Below are 20,671 nucleotides of genomic sequence, written 5' to 3' on the forward strand. Positions count from 1 at the left end.
GAGTAGCACCAACAATACAATATTTGTAGTTCAAGTGACTTTCAAAAGAATGCCAGCTGTACTGTATGCCAGCCGCTGAGCACAGGACATCACAGCTCCTTCATCCAACAAGTCACTCAGCTTGCAGCTGCAGAGACTAAAAGTTTGAAGCTGCAGCACAAAAGTAGCTGTGAGGTAAAAAATGCTTTTTCTTCCTCTGTTGTGAAATACATTTTGTGGGCTTTAATTTCACACCCAGAATGAGTTTAAAACCACTGAAAGGGGGAGCAGAATCCATGGACACTATAAGAGAGACACTCACTTTTAAGAGAAACTGTTCTTTCTCCTTTTTGATTTGCTGTTCCATTTCCTCATAGAGATGTTGAATTTCTTCATCATAAGCAGCAATTTTCCTAATAAGAGATAAAAATACACTGAGTGGGTCTTTGCAGTTACTTCAAGTCATGGCCCACATTTCCAGCTAAGCTCCACATCTCTGCCTTTATACAAGACTCCAAAGAATGTTCTGGTGTCAAGGAAATAGAAATTTTTGTGCAACAATGCTCACAGATTTTTTTTTTTTTTCTCATGGCAGTAAAGCTTCAGTAGCTCAAAAGCTAATATAAAGCTGATGTTTCCATAGAAAGCAGCTGTTCATTATGCAATTTTAATGACTACTAGATCTTGGGTAAACGGAAGAGAGTTTCCTAATGACAATACCAAGATATCAGAACCTAAATTTGACAGTTAAAAATACTTTCATGGCAACTTCCTTTTTTTTACTCCTAGTCTGCACTGTTGCCCATTCAAGGGTACTGAATGAGGTACTCCTATCTAAGACACATTAGCTAGAACAGAATTCTTGAAAGACCTTCTTAAGATACATTAGCTAGAACAGAATTCTTGAAAGACCTTCTTGAAAGTAGCCTTACTGCCTCTCTAACTGCTCTGCTGAAACAAATTTGAAAAGCCCAGACGAGGAACAGAAATAAATATGCTGTGCACAAGTTTATGCAACTGTAGGAAGAAAAAAGAAGAACCTACAAAGTTCACTTTTTTCCAGTGGAATATTGCAATTAACATCACTGCAGTTTGATCCATGGAGGATTACAATGTTTAGTTTAGGAGTAAATGTTTAGCTTGGACAGAAAAAATTTAACTGTTGACAGGGAACAAGATATCTGCTTTGTTCTGCTACTATTCTATTCTATGCTCATTAATCCAGACACTGAAAAGCAAAAATATCTTTGTATCAAACTCAGGGGACATCCTATAATATTTTTTTTTATAGTGATTATTAGGAACTTTATCTGACAGTACTGTATATTGTCTCATATTCTTCCTGCCACAGCTGTTCCTTGAGCAATCTGCATAATGCATCTGTCACAAATAAAGTACCCAAACTTCAAGGGCATTCACATCAGCAAGACAAGGAACATGCAGTAGAAAAAAAAAAAATTATTTTGTATCTACTTTTTTTCTTTTTTTTTTTTACCCGATGTGGTACATATTCTATGTTTTCCCTTACTGAAGGCCTGGTTCTCTTCTAATTTAAAACAAAGCCAATTTTAAAGAAAATTCAAAAACTTTACCTTATCCAAGAAGAATGAGTAAAACCAGAAACAAGTCTGTCTTTCCCCCTTTCAACAGCAGAACATCTGACACTGCCAGGCTGCTTTTTCAATCACAGGTAAAAAATGTGAGACATTTTCCCAGGATTTATAGAAGCAACACACAACTGGCAGGCTACAAGAACTGGAGGAAAACAATGGCTGTCACTTAAGACTTTCATAAACTCTGACTAGGTGAGAAAACCAGGCCCCAAAAGGGCCTTTGCCATGCAACTGCAACATTTCAAATATAGAGTGTCAGACAATCCAGAAGCCCTTTAGCTGTCTTAGTCCCCTTATACTGTAAAAATGTGTCATGTTCTGATCTCAAATTATTTTCTTGAAACTAAGAAAACTCTATTTTCTTAAATTAGCACTCATCAATGGAGGCAAATTACACAAATTCCTAGAGAAATAACAACTACTTAGAAAGGCATGGCAGAGATGCTAGGACCATACACCTACTGTATTCATGCAGTAAAATGTCACTTTGACCAGCACTAGACTGACTACTGAAAAGCCCTGTAATTTTGCAGAGGCAGAACACACTGCACAGCAGTCAGTGTTTCCATGGGAATCATAAAGATTTCCTGGGCTTCTGTATGACAGAATAACTCTAGTCCTGTGTTTTAGCTTGCTGATTTAGGTAATTTTTTCTGTCTAATGTGTTTGGAAGCAAAGGATATGGTAGCACCATGAAGACTACATTCTGAAAGCACTACTGAGTGTAGGAATCTTTTCAGTTGCTCTGGCACATAAGCACAAGCCATTTCTGCAGGCTGAACACCCTGCAAGCACTTCATTTATGGATTCCCATTCTTATCTCTATCAAATTAAACAGAAGGGGAAATTACTATCACCTCGTAATCAAAAGCCTAACAATTATAAGTAAAATAACTAACAAGCAGAAGAAAAAAAATTAGCTGGCAAATATTCCCCACATATATTCAGGAGAAAAAAAAACTGAATCGATAAGGATATATCATTTTTACGTGAAAAATGTGACATGTTTTTCTCTTCCCCATCAAGTTTTACTTAACACATAAACTTATAATTTCAGCCAAATTTGATAATTTAGTCTCTCCTTTCAGTAGCACTGTGGAATGAACAGATAGAAATGAAAGCAGATGAAATGTGACATGAGTTCACTAAGTTCAGATGATAGGTTCAGGATCAACACACTTACGAGGGTTCGATTTCTGCCCATTCATGTAGCTGCAATGTGAATTGTTTTGATTTCATAACTGCTGTCTGTGCAGTTTGTCATAATGGTTCTTTCTCCTTAAAAAAATACAGTGATCTGTGCACAGTGTGAACTAATCTCCTGAGACTCTGATTCTCCTCATCTTCCACAAAGATGGTTTCTGACACTATCCCATGCTAAGTGAGAAGTCAGTTCATCTTCGCCTTCCCCTTTACCCTTTTGTTTATCTTGCCGGTTCAGAACTCGTTTGAAACAGTCTACATTTTTATTAGATTTGTCCTTCAAATGCAAAAGCACAGCAGCAGACAGAGCTAATGGCAGTTGAAGATTTTATCTGCTATTAGGAGAAAAAGGTCTTTCTCACCTCTTTTAGGCTTACTTCCTATCAGTCTTATTAAAAGCCCCTTGGTTCTACTGCCAGGGATTTGAAGAATAACAAGGTCTGTCATATTCCACTCCAGCCTCTGCCTCCTCATTCAAGAGATACGACCTTTTAAAAATAGCTCTCTCAGAATAGCTGCTCTATTCCTTTAACCACTGAGTTGCCATTCCCTGCACTTTTCCTCATCCCACTACACTCTTCCTGTGTTGCAGAGACCAGAACTTCCCACAGTGTGCTCAGGATATGGGTGCACTAAGAGTCCATGCAGTAGCAAAAACATGCTTTGCCACATGCCCAGTACCATCCCTGGTACTGCCCAGCAGTTTACTGGGCCCTTCTGGCTGATTTTGGGAAGATCTCTGCAATTTTATTTTCTCTTCCTAACGTTCATCTCTGCTTTTTTTTGGTGCTCAACTCATCACTCTATTATTTTAAAAAACACTACTGCTATGTTTAAGAAGCCATCTAATTTCAAACTAGCCCTTAAAATGAAACACAAATACCAAAAATCAAGGAGAACTAACCTCCCCTGGCAAACAAATATTGTACCCACAAAATCACATTTGGTTTAGATTTAAAACCCGCTTGGTTTTGGGTTTTTTTTCCTCTCTCTCTAGTTACATCAGTATTAACCTGCACAGTCCCCCAGGTGTGCTGTATTTGCATGTTTGTGTATTGAGAATATATGCTCATTCTCACTGCTGCCTGGACCTACAAACAGGAATAGCAGCAACCTACTGGATCCATTGAACCTGAACAGGATGAAACTCGTGGATGTCTCAAACCATGGGACTCAGGTTCAAGAATGAAAATATGCACATGTGAAAGGTGCAGAAGAAAACACACAAAAATGTAGAGAAGAACATCACGGGTGAAGAGCATAGATTTTTATGGCATAAAGATCCCAGCACATGCACATGAAACTTCTGAGGGCATCCAGGATAGAAGAAAAAGGAACAATTGAAGACAAAAGCACAGCCTACACCCAGGAAATGAGACAAAAGGCTGAGAGTAGACGGCCTTATTGCCTAATGACTCATGGAGGTGAGTCAGGAAGGAAAGATTCAGGAAAAGAAAGATAAAAGATCAAATTCATATTCAATTTCCAAAGAGTATTATTGTAACCAATCTGGAATAAGCCAATAGATATTACAGGTCCTCAAAACCCAGCATCCCTTCTCTTCTGTGACCCCACAGTAAATCCTGGCCAGTCTCTCAGATACATGCATCTTAGTGCTAGTAAGTATGTGGTATTAAAAAAATTAATCTTCTACCCTATATGATGCTGTCTTGAGCTTTGTTGTGATTCATACATAGTTTAAAAGAAACAGGTTATTTATCCCCACTGTTACATTACTACTCTGATTCCTTCCAGCAATCAACTACAAACAAAACAACAATCAATGTGCTGAAATCAGCGGTGTTATCAGGAGCAACAAAAAGAAGAAATTAGCTAAAACATGCGTCTACTACAAAGGCATGAAAATCCAACGCACTTTCAAGGTAGACATTTCACATCAGCCAGAAAAGATAATGCTAATGTACTCTCTGTACACCTCTGCACTGATCAGAGCTATTAAAGAGACACATTTATTCATTCAGCTCACAAAAAAATACTCACAAAAAACCCCAAAAAACCCTCACACAACAAACCTTTCACCACACATGGTAGTTAACAATCTCTAGTCTAAAACAGACAGCAAAACTCTCTGTATGCTGTTTCCAGCTGCCTGAAGGCTAAAACCACACACAGACTTAGCTGAAAATGCTACTACCAATATAAACCAATTGTCTTTAATGATCATACATTTTTAGGTTTTTTCCTTCTTCATAAGCCTTGTCTCATTCTCAGCATAGTCAGGAGAGTGCTGAACAAATGAAGTAAAATTTCAACAATACATTTGCCTTTATTGCTCAGTCTGTAAGAATCTGAAATTCAGAAGTAACACTTTAAAATAAAAATACAGTGGAACTTTAACTACACCCATAATTCTGCATTTTGTTAAGATTTAGCATCATAACTTTTCTCCCTCTAGATAACTCCATACAAAAGAATGATCTGTTAATTTTTACTTCTTATACATATTTTTGTATGTGTATTTTATGTATTTGTTTATATATACATTTTATATGCTTTACATATTAAACATACATATGTTACTTACTATATTTCATAGCTTTGCTTTATATATATTTGTTAGCTTATATTTTCACTAGTATCAGTGCTTTGTGCTGCTCTAACATCTTAAACCTCTTATGTCTCTGGCCAGTTAATCCAGGTTTATAGCTTTTCTGCACGCAATGCTTGCAAAGCACACAGACAATTTACCAGATTTACTGTTAAATACGAATTTCCTCTGGAATCAAACTGATTAACTAGATTGGAATCACTCAATATTGTCCTAAAACTTCAATGCAATAACAGATATCTGCAAAAGAATTTCAGTCAATAAAATCTTAACCAGAAGACAAAAGCTAATTTAATTCAGTTCTGCCATATGAATGGTTCTACCCATAGTCTTAATGCATGATAAAATTTCACATTATAGGAAATTTAACATGATGTGAAGTCTTGTCATTCGGTCTCTGCTGAAATACCTTGTTTATTTCAGAAGTTCAAATAGCAGGTGAAATATTTGTAAAACTACACAAGCAGTCTAACAAAGAGAAGTACTAACTTTTTTAGAGCACATTCCAACTCATTCTTCTCATTATCTGCTTCTTGGAGCTGGGAAAAAATTCTGACCAGGAACTCTTCAAAATTGGAAAGTAAATGAGGCTCTTCTTTTTTTAGCTGCAACCAAAGTTGCTTCACATCAGTCTCACTGAAAGAAAACATCATAAAGGATTCATTAAGAGAACATTTCCCAGGCTGCAGTAAATGTCCTTAGCACCCTTAGTAGATGGAGGCTTCAGGGCAACACTAGTCAGAACACAAAACTTATTAAAAACAACCTAAACTGTGCAAGATTTGAGAAGGATGAGGGGGTGGGAAATTATGGAGATTGAATTTATTTAAAAAAATGCATTGCAACATCTGGCCATTCCTGACTGCAGAATAGCACAGGAACTGCTTGTTTAGTGGGTGCCTTGCCAGACACTCCACCTAAACAGGGATGGGTAAGAAAAGAGACAGATGAGGTACAGTATGCCCTGCCATCACTTCTATTAGAATTAAAGAAGCTTCCACAGATCTAGAGGGGAGGGGGCAGTGGAAAAGCTAACAAAATCCCTCCCTCAGAAGAAATGAATGAGATTCAGACTCCTAAGTAACATAGATATGTTAACAAATCGCATTTGTACCGCATTCTTTCATTTTCAATACATTTTTCTTCCATGGTGATTCTGCTAAAAAAGCAGAACAAAACATCTTGAAATTTTGATTTAAAGATTTACCAAGATAATGTTGTGTTTCCAAATCTGTTCAGCAGACACTGACAGCTCTACAGCTCTATTGTGAATTATAATGGGTTTCTAATTCTTTGCCAATATTCTCCTGAACCATTTTGTTTCTTCCTGACTGACTTTCTTCCATGAGCATTGCAATCCTGAACCTAGCCAGCAAAGAGTGCTGTATTTAAAGGACAAAATAAGAGTAAGGATAGAAAAAATGGGTGATAAATAATGAGACTTTCAGGATGGCTGACAATGAACTGTTTCCTGGAACAGGTAGTCAAGGGAAGACAAGGACAGATGAGTGCTTTTGTTCCATAGTAAGAATCACGGATGTATTTCTTAAATATTTGTACCACTTGTCTAGATTCTCTTCCATTTTTGCTCAAGGTTTTGTTTTGTTTTTTTTTTGTTCTACAGTATTCATTGTGATTGATCAATGAATGTGAGGCCATCACACAAAAAGCTCTTTGAGCAGGTTTTATGCTCCATTTTTCACTTCTTCCTCCATTTTTTACTCCTTCCTCCATTTTTTACTTATTCCTAGCCTTGGAAGAAGCAGAATTACCAGAGCAATCACAATATGCAATTAGGCAGGAAGAGGAGAAAAAGCAGAAAAAGTGGAGAAAAATTCCCTACTTATGGTGCACTTTAAATGCAGCCCTTGCCAAAAATAGCAGTCAACACGCATTGATTGAAAATCAGTGACATCTGTGGATTACATGCTTGTAATTATCTGTGTTCAGATCACATGGCAGAAAAACACGTTTCATGTGCCTGGAGTACAACAGTTTTGCTCTTAGAAATTTGGTCAAACAGCATTTTATCATGACAGCAAGAAAATTAGTTTTTTAAAGCAACTCTGTGGTTTTTAGCAGCTTTTGTTCTCGCCATTCATCTTGGATTCCATTTAAATCAAACCCGGAGGTGAATCATAAAGGGTCATACAACTGATGATTGCTGTGAGAACTCACTCATCCAAAACCTTTGCAGCTCCAAGCCGATCCATGAGATTTGAGAACTGGAATTCTTCATCCTCATCACCAGCCGTGGTCTCTTCGTATCTAACTGGGCAGGCTGTTTCTCCTTCTGATGGTTGCACCATGTCATTTTTCAAAGCAATCTGCTCCAAAAGAAATTGGCCTAAGAATTAGAAATTACACACATTAGCATTTTCAGAAATTACTATAAGAAGCAATGTCATACTAAACATACTAAAACTCAAATTTTATGGTAAATAAGCAAAAGTTTGGGGCATCCCAAGAGGATCCCTGAGTTCTATGGCTGGCTTTGTGCCCTGTTTAATGTCTAACCTTCAGTAAATCATCCACCTCAAAATTCACAAACAATAAAAAAATTCGTATCTCCATGCAAAACATAAAAGGACATAAATTACAGTAACAACTCTTCATAAATGTTGTGGGTTTGTTTCTTGATAGGTTCAAATAGATTAGGGATCTAAAATATCAGTACTGATAAAATGTATATTAAATAAAATTTAACATTCTTTTTAGCGCATTACCAAAGACAAACATTCAATTCCTATATAAATTGCATACAGAAAGCTACATTTTATTAACAGTAGTCGTATGGTGAGGATGCAGAAGTGCAATTATCACATGAATAGTCACCTTTTTTGGGGGTGGGGGGGGGGGAATATTGTGATTTTATGCTAAGGATTTTTTTGTTATATTCTAAGTTCCAGTACAGAAATTTCTATAGATCCAAGGAAACAGAAACACTGGTGTGGTTTTGTTTTTATTAACTCCATCTTGCATTTTTTCTCATAGCACCCAACAGAGCATGATGGCAACAGAATGTATGTTGTAAATTTCAGATTTGCCACCATTTAGAAATAGAAACAGGACCCTCCCAGTTGAAAGAGTAATTGATGCAGCAGGAGCTTTATCCAGACACTACTCTGCCTGCTCAATCAGCTTTTATCTACTACAGCTTCTGCTTCTACCAGGAATGCCAACATCATCACCTAGTCAAATGCAGGACTAGCTGGCCTGGAAAATACCTGTCAGTGCTCTGTGGCAGGTTAAGATGTACCATGCTCCACACTGTCTATCCTTATCCTTTACGTGGTGTGGTCCACATCCTGTGTGTGCCTGTGTGGGTGTCTTTAAAATTTAAAGACGTGTTTAAAACAGGAAAGCAGTGGCCACATCCACCTGCGCTTCTGGACTGGGCTCCAGCACCTGAGCAGGAAGAATCCCCAGGATCTGGAGCTGCTTGAGATGGCAGCCACTTACAACCTCCCTTAGTAAAGAGTTTTGGTTTTGCAGGGACTGCTTATGGAAGTAATCTTAATTTAACTCATGAAAAGCAAAGCATATATTATTTCATTTTTTAATAATGTCAATTTTCAGATTAGAGCATACCCTATGAAGATACTTGATCTACTTCTACAATGGGAGAGGTTGGACATGAGAGAATTAGGGTTTCAAACTACTGATGAAAACAAAAACATAGGTCCTGTTTGTTGGACCTGTAGATATTAACTAAATTAAGATTTGCTGTTACAATTCACACCTAGATGAGATTCAGTGTTCTAGAGAAAATGCTTAAGCTTAGCCAACAGAGCTAAAATTAGGTACAAAATTGATTCTGCGTAAACAATCAAGCACTGTTTAACTAACATTGTCATCTTATCTGGAATGTCACATCTGGGGAGAAAACCACCCTGTGACAAACACAGAGAATATGACAATAAGGGTGCTGTTGAAAAACAAGCAGTTACAAAGAATTTATCAGATCATATCTTACAGAAGTAATAAGTGCCTCATCCTGTTTTGTTTTGAAATAAATTAACACCACTTGAAGAATTAATTCATTGTAGAAAGCATTCCCATAGCTCTAAGGACAATGGTGTTAACATACTCCTAGCATTGTCTTACATTAAGATTAGAGATAATTTTATTTATCTTTCACGTCCTATTACCTGATATGAAATAATACACAAGACTGCCCATCCCCCCTGCCCAAAGGAAACCTTCAATAAATTGTACATAGATTTACTCAACAGCTTAAAACAGGTGTGATTCAGATGATTTCATCATTTTTTCATATTGTGTCATGGCTTGTCATTTTACACAGGAGAGAAAGACCCAGAAGCCCTTTGTCTACTTATTCATATAATTTGATCACTTCTTCCTCTGCTACATATATCTGCTATATTTAGGGAACAGTCTGGCTCCCTGTGTTCAGTATAAAGTGTCCTGTTAAGACAAAGTTCCTCTTGATTCATGTGGAGAGTACAGAACATGAATAAAGCTCAAAAGAAGAGACATGTTTCCAAAACTCACTGAATCCTGTGATGAACTCCTTTGGGGTAAGTGAGCCATTGCCATCAGCATCCAATGTAACAAAAACTTTTTCAAGTTCTTCCAGGCTAAGAGGTAACTCAGGATGCAGCCTCTGTAATGACAAAACATGCAGCAACTTCATCCATTACTACAGGATAAGAGGAAGACTGGGTTCTACAAAACATCCATAGCACAGCAGGATAGGTCCTTTGCTTCCCTGAGTGAAAATCTAATTACAGAGCAAAACCAGATCAAGTGAGGGACATGTGCTTTAATGACTTATTTGTCTTTATGAATCTATTATGATGACACAAGGAGAACAACTGTCTGGTGCCACAAATTCCAATCACATGGAGAAGAGGAAGAACTTGAGGTGGAGTCTCAGCCTCCTGGTGAAATGGCTTGATTATCTTGGTGAAATGCCTTGGTTATCAGGCTACTGGACAAACTTGGCAGTAGAATTGTACAACTAGTTCCTTCCACGTCATAAAGTCAAGCAAGAGATTCTCTAGATGACTACATTATAGAGAATATACTGTCCTAATTCAAGCTGATTCAAAAAGTGTACATAAATAAATAAGCAAATAAAGCTAAGAAAGCTGCACAGTTTAAGGACAAAACCTGTTGTTCCCACAATGAGTTAAATGGAGTTCATGACTGTCTACTTCTGAAATGAAGCATGCTCACACCAAAAAAGACATAGCTTCATAAAATCAGCTCCACAAATATCACATATTTTTTCCTGATAATCTAAAGACATAAAAGAAAAGAATTCTATAAAACTGATCCTAATGGTTTTACTCTAATTCTTTTAACAGTGTAGACAGATTCCCAGAAACAGGAGGAAACTGGGGTGGCATACAACACCAATAACCAGCATTTCCACTGGGAGACAGCACTAGGAAAATTAAAACCTTTCCTCAGCTTGAGAAGCAATATAAATGCACTCTGGTTCACTCCTCTTCTTTATTAATTAACATTTTTATCCCCCCCAAAACTCCTGGTTTATATACAACATATTAAAACTGCAAGCTAGTAGGTTGATAAAGTTCATTAGATTGAAAGTGCTGATCTGTTCCACGGTGGGGGAGGGATTTGGGGCCAAAAAAACGTTTCTCCTGCAATCCAAAACAGCAGAAACCACTATTCAGTATTCTAAGCCATATAGGCAAGGAAAGAATTGGCTGAAATGCATTAACCAGGAGTTCCCTGGTTGCCACAAAGTGTTTAGGGTATGCTTTATGAACTGTATGGATAAGAGTGTTAAAAGGAATTCCAAGGTGGTCCTGAGAAGTAAAAGCAACAGAGCTACTAAAGCACAGATCTATCTGAAATAGTTACAAAGGGATTTCTGATAAGGATTAGTTGTGTATTGCTGCCTGCTTCCAGAAGTAAAACCTAGGAAAACTTGATGTATACTCAGTTTAAATGACTTATTTCATCAGTGTCTTCAGTTTCTTACTTAAACACACTCATCTTCCCAAAGTTTGGATTTCAAACTCTAAGATTCAAAAGGAAACCTTTTATAATCACCTTCTCCTGTAAAATTCTCACAGTCAACACCACACTGATGAGGGAGAAGGTGCTTCAAACAAATTAGTCTTTTTACATTCAGAAAAACAGAAACTGTACTCTCACCACCAGATCTTTGGGACCTGCTGAAGGAGAACCTAATCTGACCATGCCAAAAACACAGACCCAGCTGCTATTCCAGTGCAATGGTCTGGGGGTCTTGCTGCAAACCTGAATAACAAATATAGGCTTCTCCAACCTGAGCTGCAGTGCCCTAATGCAGCATCCAAATTCTGCTGAGAACTACACTAAATTTACAGTAGATAACACCACTATTACTTGCATTTTCTTGGTGGGGAGGAGGTGTGAAAATCGGAGATTCTAAGGAATATACCAACATTTTGCTTCATTAAATTCCCTCCAGATCATTTGCAGACTTTTATGAGGTGGGACACACTTACTAAGATTAAATCAATGTTTCCCCAACCTCTTGGGTTTTTTCTTAATAAATAATGGTTTGTGGCTAGGAAAGCAAAATGTTATTGGTCTCATTGTTGTGTTTTTGTTTATTTGCTCATTTCAAGCTTACTGTAAAAATATATAGGCCTTTTCAATATGAGGCTCCTAAAATTTTAAAAAGAAAAGAAAACAAAACATATTCAGAGATACCACTGGAGCTTCAAAAGAAACTATTTTCACTGCCACCAAATGTGCTCTGTGGTTTCATGATATCTGTGCTTAATTCTCCTAAAATACCAAGCTTTTACTCAGCTAAATACAAGGACAGAGGTCAAACAGCTAAGGGCAACATCTGAACCCAATTCTCCTATGTACTTCAGAACAAAACATTTTACAGCACTAATTCTCATTATTCATTATAACCTCAAGGACCAAGAGATGAAACTGTGGTTTCAAGTCTAAGGTAGAATTTTCTTTCTTACCATTTCAGAAAACCTCTTGTTGGTTTGAAAGTTGAGTACATTTGATATTTGGAAACAGAACGATTTTTTTTTTTTAATCCAGCTGTTAACATCCTCTCACAATAAACATCATCATATAATCAAGGAGGAGCAAATCTTTAGTGTAGTAACTGTTATAGACATGAGAGAAAACACTGCAAGATTTGTCCAATCAAGATTAATTAAATTTCAGATACTTTGCACTCCCTGTTGAAATCATGCCTTGTACCCCATGCCTAAAGATTAAAAGGCTTAGCATTAGCATCCTATATCTGAAGCAAAGCTTCAGGAATGATAAGCAGTACAGACCTACCAAACACAGCACAATGCAGAAGTGATCAACCTTTAGTACCTTTTAAGGAAAAGACGGATTTATTTCATTAAATTTTGTTTCTCTTATAGGGAGCAAACATCATGAAAAATGCAGGAAATAAAATCAAGTATAAAGAAACACCATCTCAAATGTCCTGAGCACCTTTATTTCTATATTAAATAACTTACATACACATACATACATAGATGGAGTTTTCAGTTATAGTAAACAAAATTGATGAAATAGAGGAATGAAATAGAACTTTATTTGTTCTTTGCAACACTATTTCTATTGCATTTTTGCAGCATCTGTTTTAGAACCTGAAGTATAAATTTAGCAGCATTCTAAGCATAAACCTAGAATCAAACAGAATCAAATAATTTTACATTCCTTGCAAAAACAGGTATTAAAACTTTTTATATACATATACATACACATAAATATAGGGGTTTTCCATTAGGTAGAAATCTATGCCATTCAGTTTTTAGAAAGACTGTAAAATTGTAATCCATTAAACTCTCTGTGCCTTTGGATTTACCAAACACTACCACTGGCAATATATTTGTTTTTTTGAATTCAGTTACTTCAGTGAGATAATGCAATTTGGCAGAGCCTACAGCAGAGCCAACATCTGCATTCCTCTCTTCTTTTAACTTTGCATAATTAACAGAGGTCATCAGAAAACTCAGCAACACACAACTGCAAAGAAAGCTCTTGAGAGCTAGCAAACTGAGCAGTTTATTTAGGAGGGTTTTGCTTTTCCAAAATAGGTAGTTAAAGTTGTTTCAACTGTGTTTTAATACATACAGACAACTTTTGTTTCTCAGGACAGAGAAAGTTTTTAAATTTTCTATTAGATGCTTTCTTTAGTCGTAGATCATGATGAATTTGTTTTGCTCCTGCTCCCTAATTCTGTTTCATCTATAAGTACTGAAGTAGAAATGGATTAATACAAGTTATGCTTTGCATGTCAAGCATGAGTACATTTCTGTTCTCTGCCACATACTGGCTCAAATCATCTTATCACTTCTGCAATGTGCCACAACCACATTTTCAAAAGCTTTTGTTATATATAGTTGCTTTTTCTCATCAGCATATTCAGCAAATCTGATTTTGGGCCCTCAAAAAATTAAGCACAATTTCCTAAGATTGCTGCCAACACTGAATAATGCTAAAAATACTGTTCCTCTGTACTTTCTACATATATATGTGATCCAGCTGAGAGTTCACCATTGCCTGACAGTGAAGCCACGGTGAAAGACTTTATTTACACAATTTTGCTGAAAAAAGGATAAAATTGGCAGACTAAATATACCCCTGACACTGCGGCAAATCACAAAGCAATGAATTTAAATGGGGTTTCGATGTTTTCAACAAGAATAGAATTGAAGTCCTGGGGCTTTTTTTTAAACTTAATTTACTTTGATTTTCCACTTTTTTGTTGCTTTGTCTGTGAGGAAAAAAGCAAGCATTATGTAAGATTTCAAAGATATTATTTTAAATCTCACATATCTCTTTAAAGTTATGAGGAGGGTGTTAACATTTTTAACTCTAACTTAATCAGTCTCAACTCGTTATGGGCCTTAGGAGCTTCTCTCATTGCGCATTTCACATAACCAATTTTGTTTTACCTGCATGTCTTGACGAGTGACAAAGCCTTTGCCTTCCAGATCACAAATCTGAAAGAACTCTTGTGCTTTTCCCAGCACAGTTAGTTCTGGGTCTTGTTCTCCAGTCCTGCTCCCCTCTGCATCTCCTGGTTGCACAGGACTGGTGTAGTCTCCTCTTATTCTGTCCATGGTTACAGTCTCAGCTCAGGAATATCCTGGGATGCTGTTATCCCATTTACCCATAAATTTTGATCTGAAACCTGTGCATGGAAAAAAGTAAGGAAAAAATCAAATCAGACCCTCTTAATGATGCTTTCCACAATCTCTTAGCAACCATTTCTTTAATTAGGCACCAAAGCTTAGAAGAGGAAAAAGCTTTTTGAAGACACCCTTGATGGGCTTCACAAAAGACATTGCAAATGGGATGATGAACAAGGAAGGGGGAGTCTGAGGGAAGGAGAAGACAAAACTAGCTCTGAAATGGAATCTCAAAGCAAAATCAGCCAGTTTGACAAGAAACAAGGACAATCGATCAACATGAACAAGAAAACACAAGAAATACAGATAAAGGCAAGAGTAATTTAAAGTCACTACAACTTGACTTCATATATTTGTCTTGAATTTATAGTTCTTATCTAAGTAGGTCTGCCTAAAGTAGACACAAATTTGTCTGAAAAATCTTAACAGAACAAAGAATTTTTTAAGGCATTTGACTAATATAAGAGAATATAGCCTGATTCTGATCCAGTATGACTGGTACTCTGGAACAACTCCACAAAGGCCAGTGAAAATTGTTTAAATATGGGACTTATGTTGTCTGCAGAGCAAAGACGTCAGCACTGCGTGGATGTGAAGGTAGAATATGAGGAAACAAGACCTTAGGCTTGTCTATGCAGCTTCTTAAAGTGAAAAGGCTCTGATCACATAGAGCAACTCAGCCTGTTTTACTCTATGCTGAAGTTCAAACCTGGCACTCTTGGAAACACAGCATCTTCTAAGATGTGTTCATCTTCACAGAACTCACACAGCTTCCCATGACAAAGTGATTTCGCTGATAGCCATGGGCCAGGCAGCTGGACTTCCCACATTGCATGTAAGTGTAAATTTACTGCAAATAGGCCAAATAGACCTCAAACCAAACTAAACTTTTGGTGAGCAAATCACTCAGCCCCTCTGAAACCATGTGAAAAAATCTGCAAACATAGGTAATTTTTCTTTCCCTCCCTCCTCTCTTTTATCACTCCATTCATCCCAAGACTCATGTTCAAGTACTTTCCAGAACTGAAATAACTTTGGCTATACGGCCAAAGAACCTGTCAGAATCTTCCTAAGCAGTGTTACAAGAAGGAGAAGAAAAAACACTCGGCGAGAAAGCCAAGAGATGTCTAAACCACCCAGTATCATGCCACCTTAGGAAACTCCTCCCTCAGAATGGATCTTCTTTGAATTTTAATGTACAGCTGTCAGCAGTGCCTTATAAGCCCCAAGACCTCTCTGCTGGGGCAAGCCACACTCCACACCCCAAGAGGCACCAAAGCCTGCCAGAGCAGCCGTGCCAGCAGCCCTGGGTAATGAACAAGGCTAGAAAATGCTGTCATGGGGAATTCTGGTCACACATACAAGGGGCTTTTGCCTATTACAGCTCCCTGAACAGCTGTAATCTCTTTCTCCTGTGAGGAAAACTTCTAGCTCAGAAAGTCTGACCAACATTCAGTAGCTGGGAAGATACACAAAGGAAAAGATTGCTCCATAATTGCCCTGTTTCTTAAATCCTTCCATGACGTTTCCAACAGTCTTAAAAACAGTATATGAGCCAGACGAATCTTTGCTCTCACTGTATATAGCCACCCACAAGTGGACCAGATGGAAAGCCACAATCAAACTACACTGGTGTATTAGTCTGGATAAAATTCTCCCTTCATACTGCTTTTACACACCTGAACCTCCATTATTTCAATACAGCTCACTCCTGGCTGACACCAGTGTAAGAGGTAACAAACCAGACCATCAGCTTCAGCTTAGCAATAATACTAACTTAAAAATATGTGTAAAAACACCAAAAATCAATGGGACAAGTACAGCTTGCAGACAGTCTTGACAAGATCTGACCCAGACTCAAAATGTTTTTGGGGTTTTGTTAAAATTTTTTATTTCAACAATTTCCAGAAGGCCACAACTTCAGGAACAGGCCAAGCTAATCAAGACAGTAAGTGCTGCTAGTGCCTGCCTCTGCACAGTCTATCAGACTTCCTTAGGAAAAAAGAAAAACTATGCAAGGAATAAATAGCCCATTGTAAGTGAAAACAGAAATCCAAAACCAGATTAAAAATGGTAGAACAAAAGGCACTATATACACTTCAATGAAGTTGTTTGCAGTTAGCAAACAGTACAATTCAGCAAACATCACCATGCTTTCTAAATACTTCCATACACAAAATGAAATTACATGCATCATGAGAGCCTCACCTTCTTATAAGTTGCCCCACCTTTTATACACATCATAAAAACTTGCCACACAGCGTCGTCAATACAGCAGAAAATTAAATTAAAAAATTCTTAATCCTTATGGCATCTTCTAAAGCTGGTCGAGTTCATCATAATTCCTACAGTGTCCTGATACTTTGCAAGTGCTGGTAATAACATGAAAGATTAAAACTGCAATTTGTCCCACATTACTGAATCAGCACTCAGTAATTACCTCAAAGCCGGTTTCAAATAACATAGGTAGTTCCATTCACTCATCCTTCTCCTTTAGAAAATGAATGGCTTACAAAATCAATTCCATTAAGACCTTTGATTTCCATTCTTTTAGCTACAAACACACTTCACTATGCAAAATAGGTCATATCATGACCTGATGCAAACAAGCATAGCTCCAAATACTAAACAAGGATGTGTGATTTACAAGGTTTCTGTCCGCTAATCATGAGGGAAATTTTGGACGGATCTGCAAAAGGGAGGTCACTGTTAATATTCCAAAAGGTATTTCCATCATTTCCAGTCAGGTCTACTGCAAATCACCAAACTCTAGAAGTGCAGAGCAATGCTGAGCCACAGATTTCACAAGTCACGATGCGTGACAACCCCGTTCTCCCTAACTGTGATAGTTAAAAACATAGAGAGCTCTTTTGCCTCATATCTCTTCTGGTTTTAGGTTTCAGTGAAATATTTTTCTTAGCATGTGTCTACTGGTTTTCTGCAGCACACTTCAAAATATATCATCAGCTGAAAAATACTGTAAGCTTATTTAATACCAAGGTCACCTTGGATTTATCCAAAACACTGTTATGAGAGAGAACACACATCTTGCAAACACTACAAAATAAAAAATAGATTGCATACTTTCTCTACAAGAAATATTTATTTACTACAATCAAATGTTAAAATAACCCCCAGCTGCAGTGTAGCATGCCTGACACATGAACAGAGACCTCTTCAGAAATAACTTATTGTCAGTTATCAGAGTTAGTTATACAGCATTGTGCTGAAAAGCTCCTAAAACTAAAATGCATCACCACAAGAAAGTCATTCTGTTCCCAACTGCTCTGCCCTGCTTTTGAACAAGTATTCATCCAGTTAGACAGTGAAATCTGTTGTAGAATCCTTTCAATTTCAACTGGAAAGTTAAAGTTTATTTAATTTAATTAAGCCCAAGTGGCCCATCAAGGAAGAATCAAAAAGCAGGACCTACAGAGAATGACAGAGGAATGGGACTGCTAAGACCAAAGAGAGCACAATAACCAAGCTCAAGTACATAGAAGTTTTCTAGGTAAAGGATTGGAGAAAAATGCTCCCTATGCACATAATACAATCCACAAGAAGCAAACATGTCAGACAAGCCAGACATGAAAACCCACCCAAGGATAAAGAAGGTGGAGCACTGAACCCGTGGCTGCAAAGGCAGTGCAGTTCTGCCATCACGGAAGAACAGCCCAAACACAAATCTGCAAACAATGGCAGAGGAGATCACTCTTGAGAAAGATGACTAGATCAGTGGACTTCAGTGTTACCTCTAGCCATTTAAAAGAACATTTTATGACCATTCAATGTAAAAATTCAGGTCCCACACTTAAAACAACTAGCAGAGATACAAAGTTGTGTGCTCAAGAAAAAACCTGGTTTTTCTCAATTATGACTATGACAATTAACCTTTAGCTCTCATGGAAGCATTATAAAGCTTGGCCTAACCATATGGACACTTAGACACAACTGGATGAAAAAAAAGGAGACATTGATTCTTCCAGTTTTGGCTTTTCAAGTACAAACGTGCAAGTCAGAAAATCTTGTGATGAAATGTATCATCAAAGCCTCTTCCACACAGCCTGAATTCACCTCTCTCATGATGTACATGATCTCTCATGACTCTTCATCTTAGGACATTTTACACCATGGAGTGGGTGTGAGGAGTTTAACTCTGGAGGGAAGGATCTGGGGCAGGCTGCAGTTCCTGTGAGGGACCACAAGAAGAAAGTCCGAAAGGAACACGTTATGAAAATAATTTCAGGGAAGTAGCAAAGGTGGAGACAAAAGAAGCTTCCTATATCCACTGGCCTGTAAAAGGAAAAACTAAGTTATGTAGAAATTCCTGTAGTGTAAGTAGATTTGTGTGGGAGAACCAAATTCTGTTTAGAATCAGTCTTGACAGACTGTTTAGATTCAGTCTTAACAGAAACTCTCCAGCCAGACCTGATTAGCTTTGAAAGATTAAAGGAACCACTAGGATCACCTACTTTGCTATCTCCAAGCTTAAAGCTTCATTTATACGACCACAAGGCTTTAAAAATTCCTTACAATTTATTTCAAGGTAAGGGAGCTCAGCAGAAGTCAACAAGGAAAAAGACCTGGGAGAAGATATTGTGTGTTGTACATACACCAAAGTCATATAAATGGAATTTCTATTTTTCAGAAGATTATTGGTTAAGAAAAACAAACAAACAAAACAAACAAACAAACAAAACCCCACCTTAAAAAAACCCACCTTAAATCTAAAGAAGAAGGATAAAAATCCAGATTAAATATCTGAAGCAGTGCCTCAACAATATTAACTGTGAAACAGGAGAAAACCAGAAAATATGCTTGAAGTGATTAAGCATTAAGGATTCCAAAACAGACAGCCAAAGACTTTGGACAGGGCCAACTTACTCCCAACTTGGCATTTGTCCCTAGATGAATCCACAAATGCACATGTTGGGGAAAGAAACAAACTATATCAATTCTGTGCACTATGATGCAGAACTCCAACTCTTGACTAATGAACCTATCTTCATTAAACTTTTATTTTCAACATTTGCATCCAAGCAACTAGTTTTCACTGGGCTTGTAAGTAAATATTCTTCTCCCAAAGGCCAGCTTCCCCAGAGGAAGAGGAAGACAAAAGATCTGCCTGGATTCTTGCTGGCTTCTATGGAAGTAGTAAATAAAACTATCCATGTATTAAAATTCAGATGCCATAGGTAAGCAGGCATATTCATTTATTTACCATCCTGCTCTTCAATATGAAAACACTAATGAAAAACAACTAACAGGATATTTATTGCCTAAATCTTAGCAGTTCTTAAGGGTCCATACTAAAAAGGCAGGATTAAGTTAAAATGGACTTGTTAAGTGCTGCTAGGATCCTTGAGAAGTAAAGCTACTCAAGGTAATGGTTTTAGCAGAAATACATCTTTTCCTCTTGCTTCATTGCTTTGGATGCTTCCTTTTTAATGCATTTAAGAAGTCAAAAGCTAAGAGCTGCCTGAAAATGCAAACTTCTTATGGAGGGACACTGAATTTAGGGGCAGCCATCATCATGGAAATCACTTGCAGAATAATCACAAGATCATGAGAACTGAGAGCACCCTGCCTCTAGTCTGTGCAGGCCTAAGGACCCCTTGTCTCCTCTCCCTCCTTTTGCTCGTTCCACCTCATTCCAGAAAACTGGTTCCAAGAAGAACTCCCCACCTCTTGCTCCTCACCTGCCTGCTGGTTGCATGAACCTTGTATCTTCAGAAACTGCTGACCTGAGCAGGATGGTGGTACCAGTGTGCATGAGGATCTGAGTGGGTGTTTTCCTCACTAAGTCTGTCTTTATCTCTCTAAATTACCAATAAATCCTTACTGCATACAAATACAGCTTGGCCAGTTACCTGTTTTGGGCTAAAACTATGGCTAACATCTGTGGCTGCAGCATGAGGTTTTATAAATGTCTGCTTGTAAACTGGACAGACACCAACACTTTCAGAACTTGCATGAGAACTATTCCAGAACTATGTAGAACTATTCTACCATTATTTTGACTTATTTCTAAAACATCATTCGTTAATTCATGGATGTAAAAACTATTGTTAAGGAGTATCTTACAACATATGCAACACATCCCAAACGTAGTTAAGTCAAAACTGGGCTGAGTCCATCTG

The 20,671-nt window shown here is 37.5% G+C and overlaps 1 protein-coding gene across 1 annotated transcript in view; it reads right to left on the bottom strand.

Moving 5' to 3' along the window:
- Positions 1–14,462, bottom strand: part of CRACR2A (calcium release activated channel regulator 2A) — a 42,578-nt gene extending 28,116 nt beyond the window's left edge. The window contains exons 1-5 of the mRNA XM_066569999.1: positions 14,295–14,462; positions 9,880–9,991; positions 7,543–7,711; positions 5,854–6,000; positions 302–392 (exon numbers count right to left, since the gene is read on the bottom strand). Of these exons, the coding sequence (XP_066426096.1) occupies positions 302–392; positions 5,854–6,000; positions 7,543–7,711; positions 9,880–9,991; positions 14,295–14,462 (687 nt within the window). The remainder of the gene's footprint in view (positions 1–301; positions 393–5,853; positions 6,001–7,542; positions 7,712–9,879; positions 9,992–14,294) is intronic.
- Positions 14,463–20,671: the final 6,209 nt, after the last annotated feature.

The sequence above is a fragment of the Molothrus aeneus genome, chromosome 2 (assembly GCF_037042795.1).
Source record: "Molothrus aeneus isolate 106 chromosome 2, BPBGC_Maene_1.0, whole genome shotgun sequence".
Classification (NCBI taxonomy): Eukaryota; Metazoa; Chordata; class Aves; order Passeriformes; family Icteridae; genus Molothrus; species Molothrus aeneus.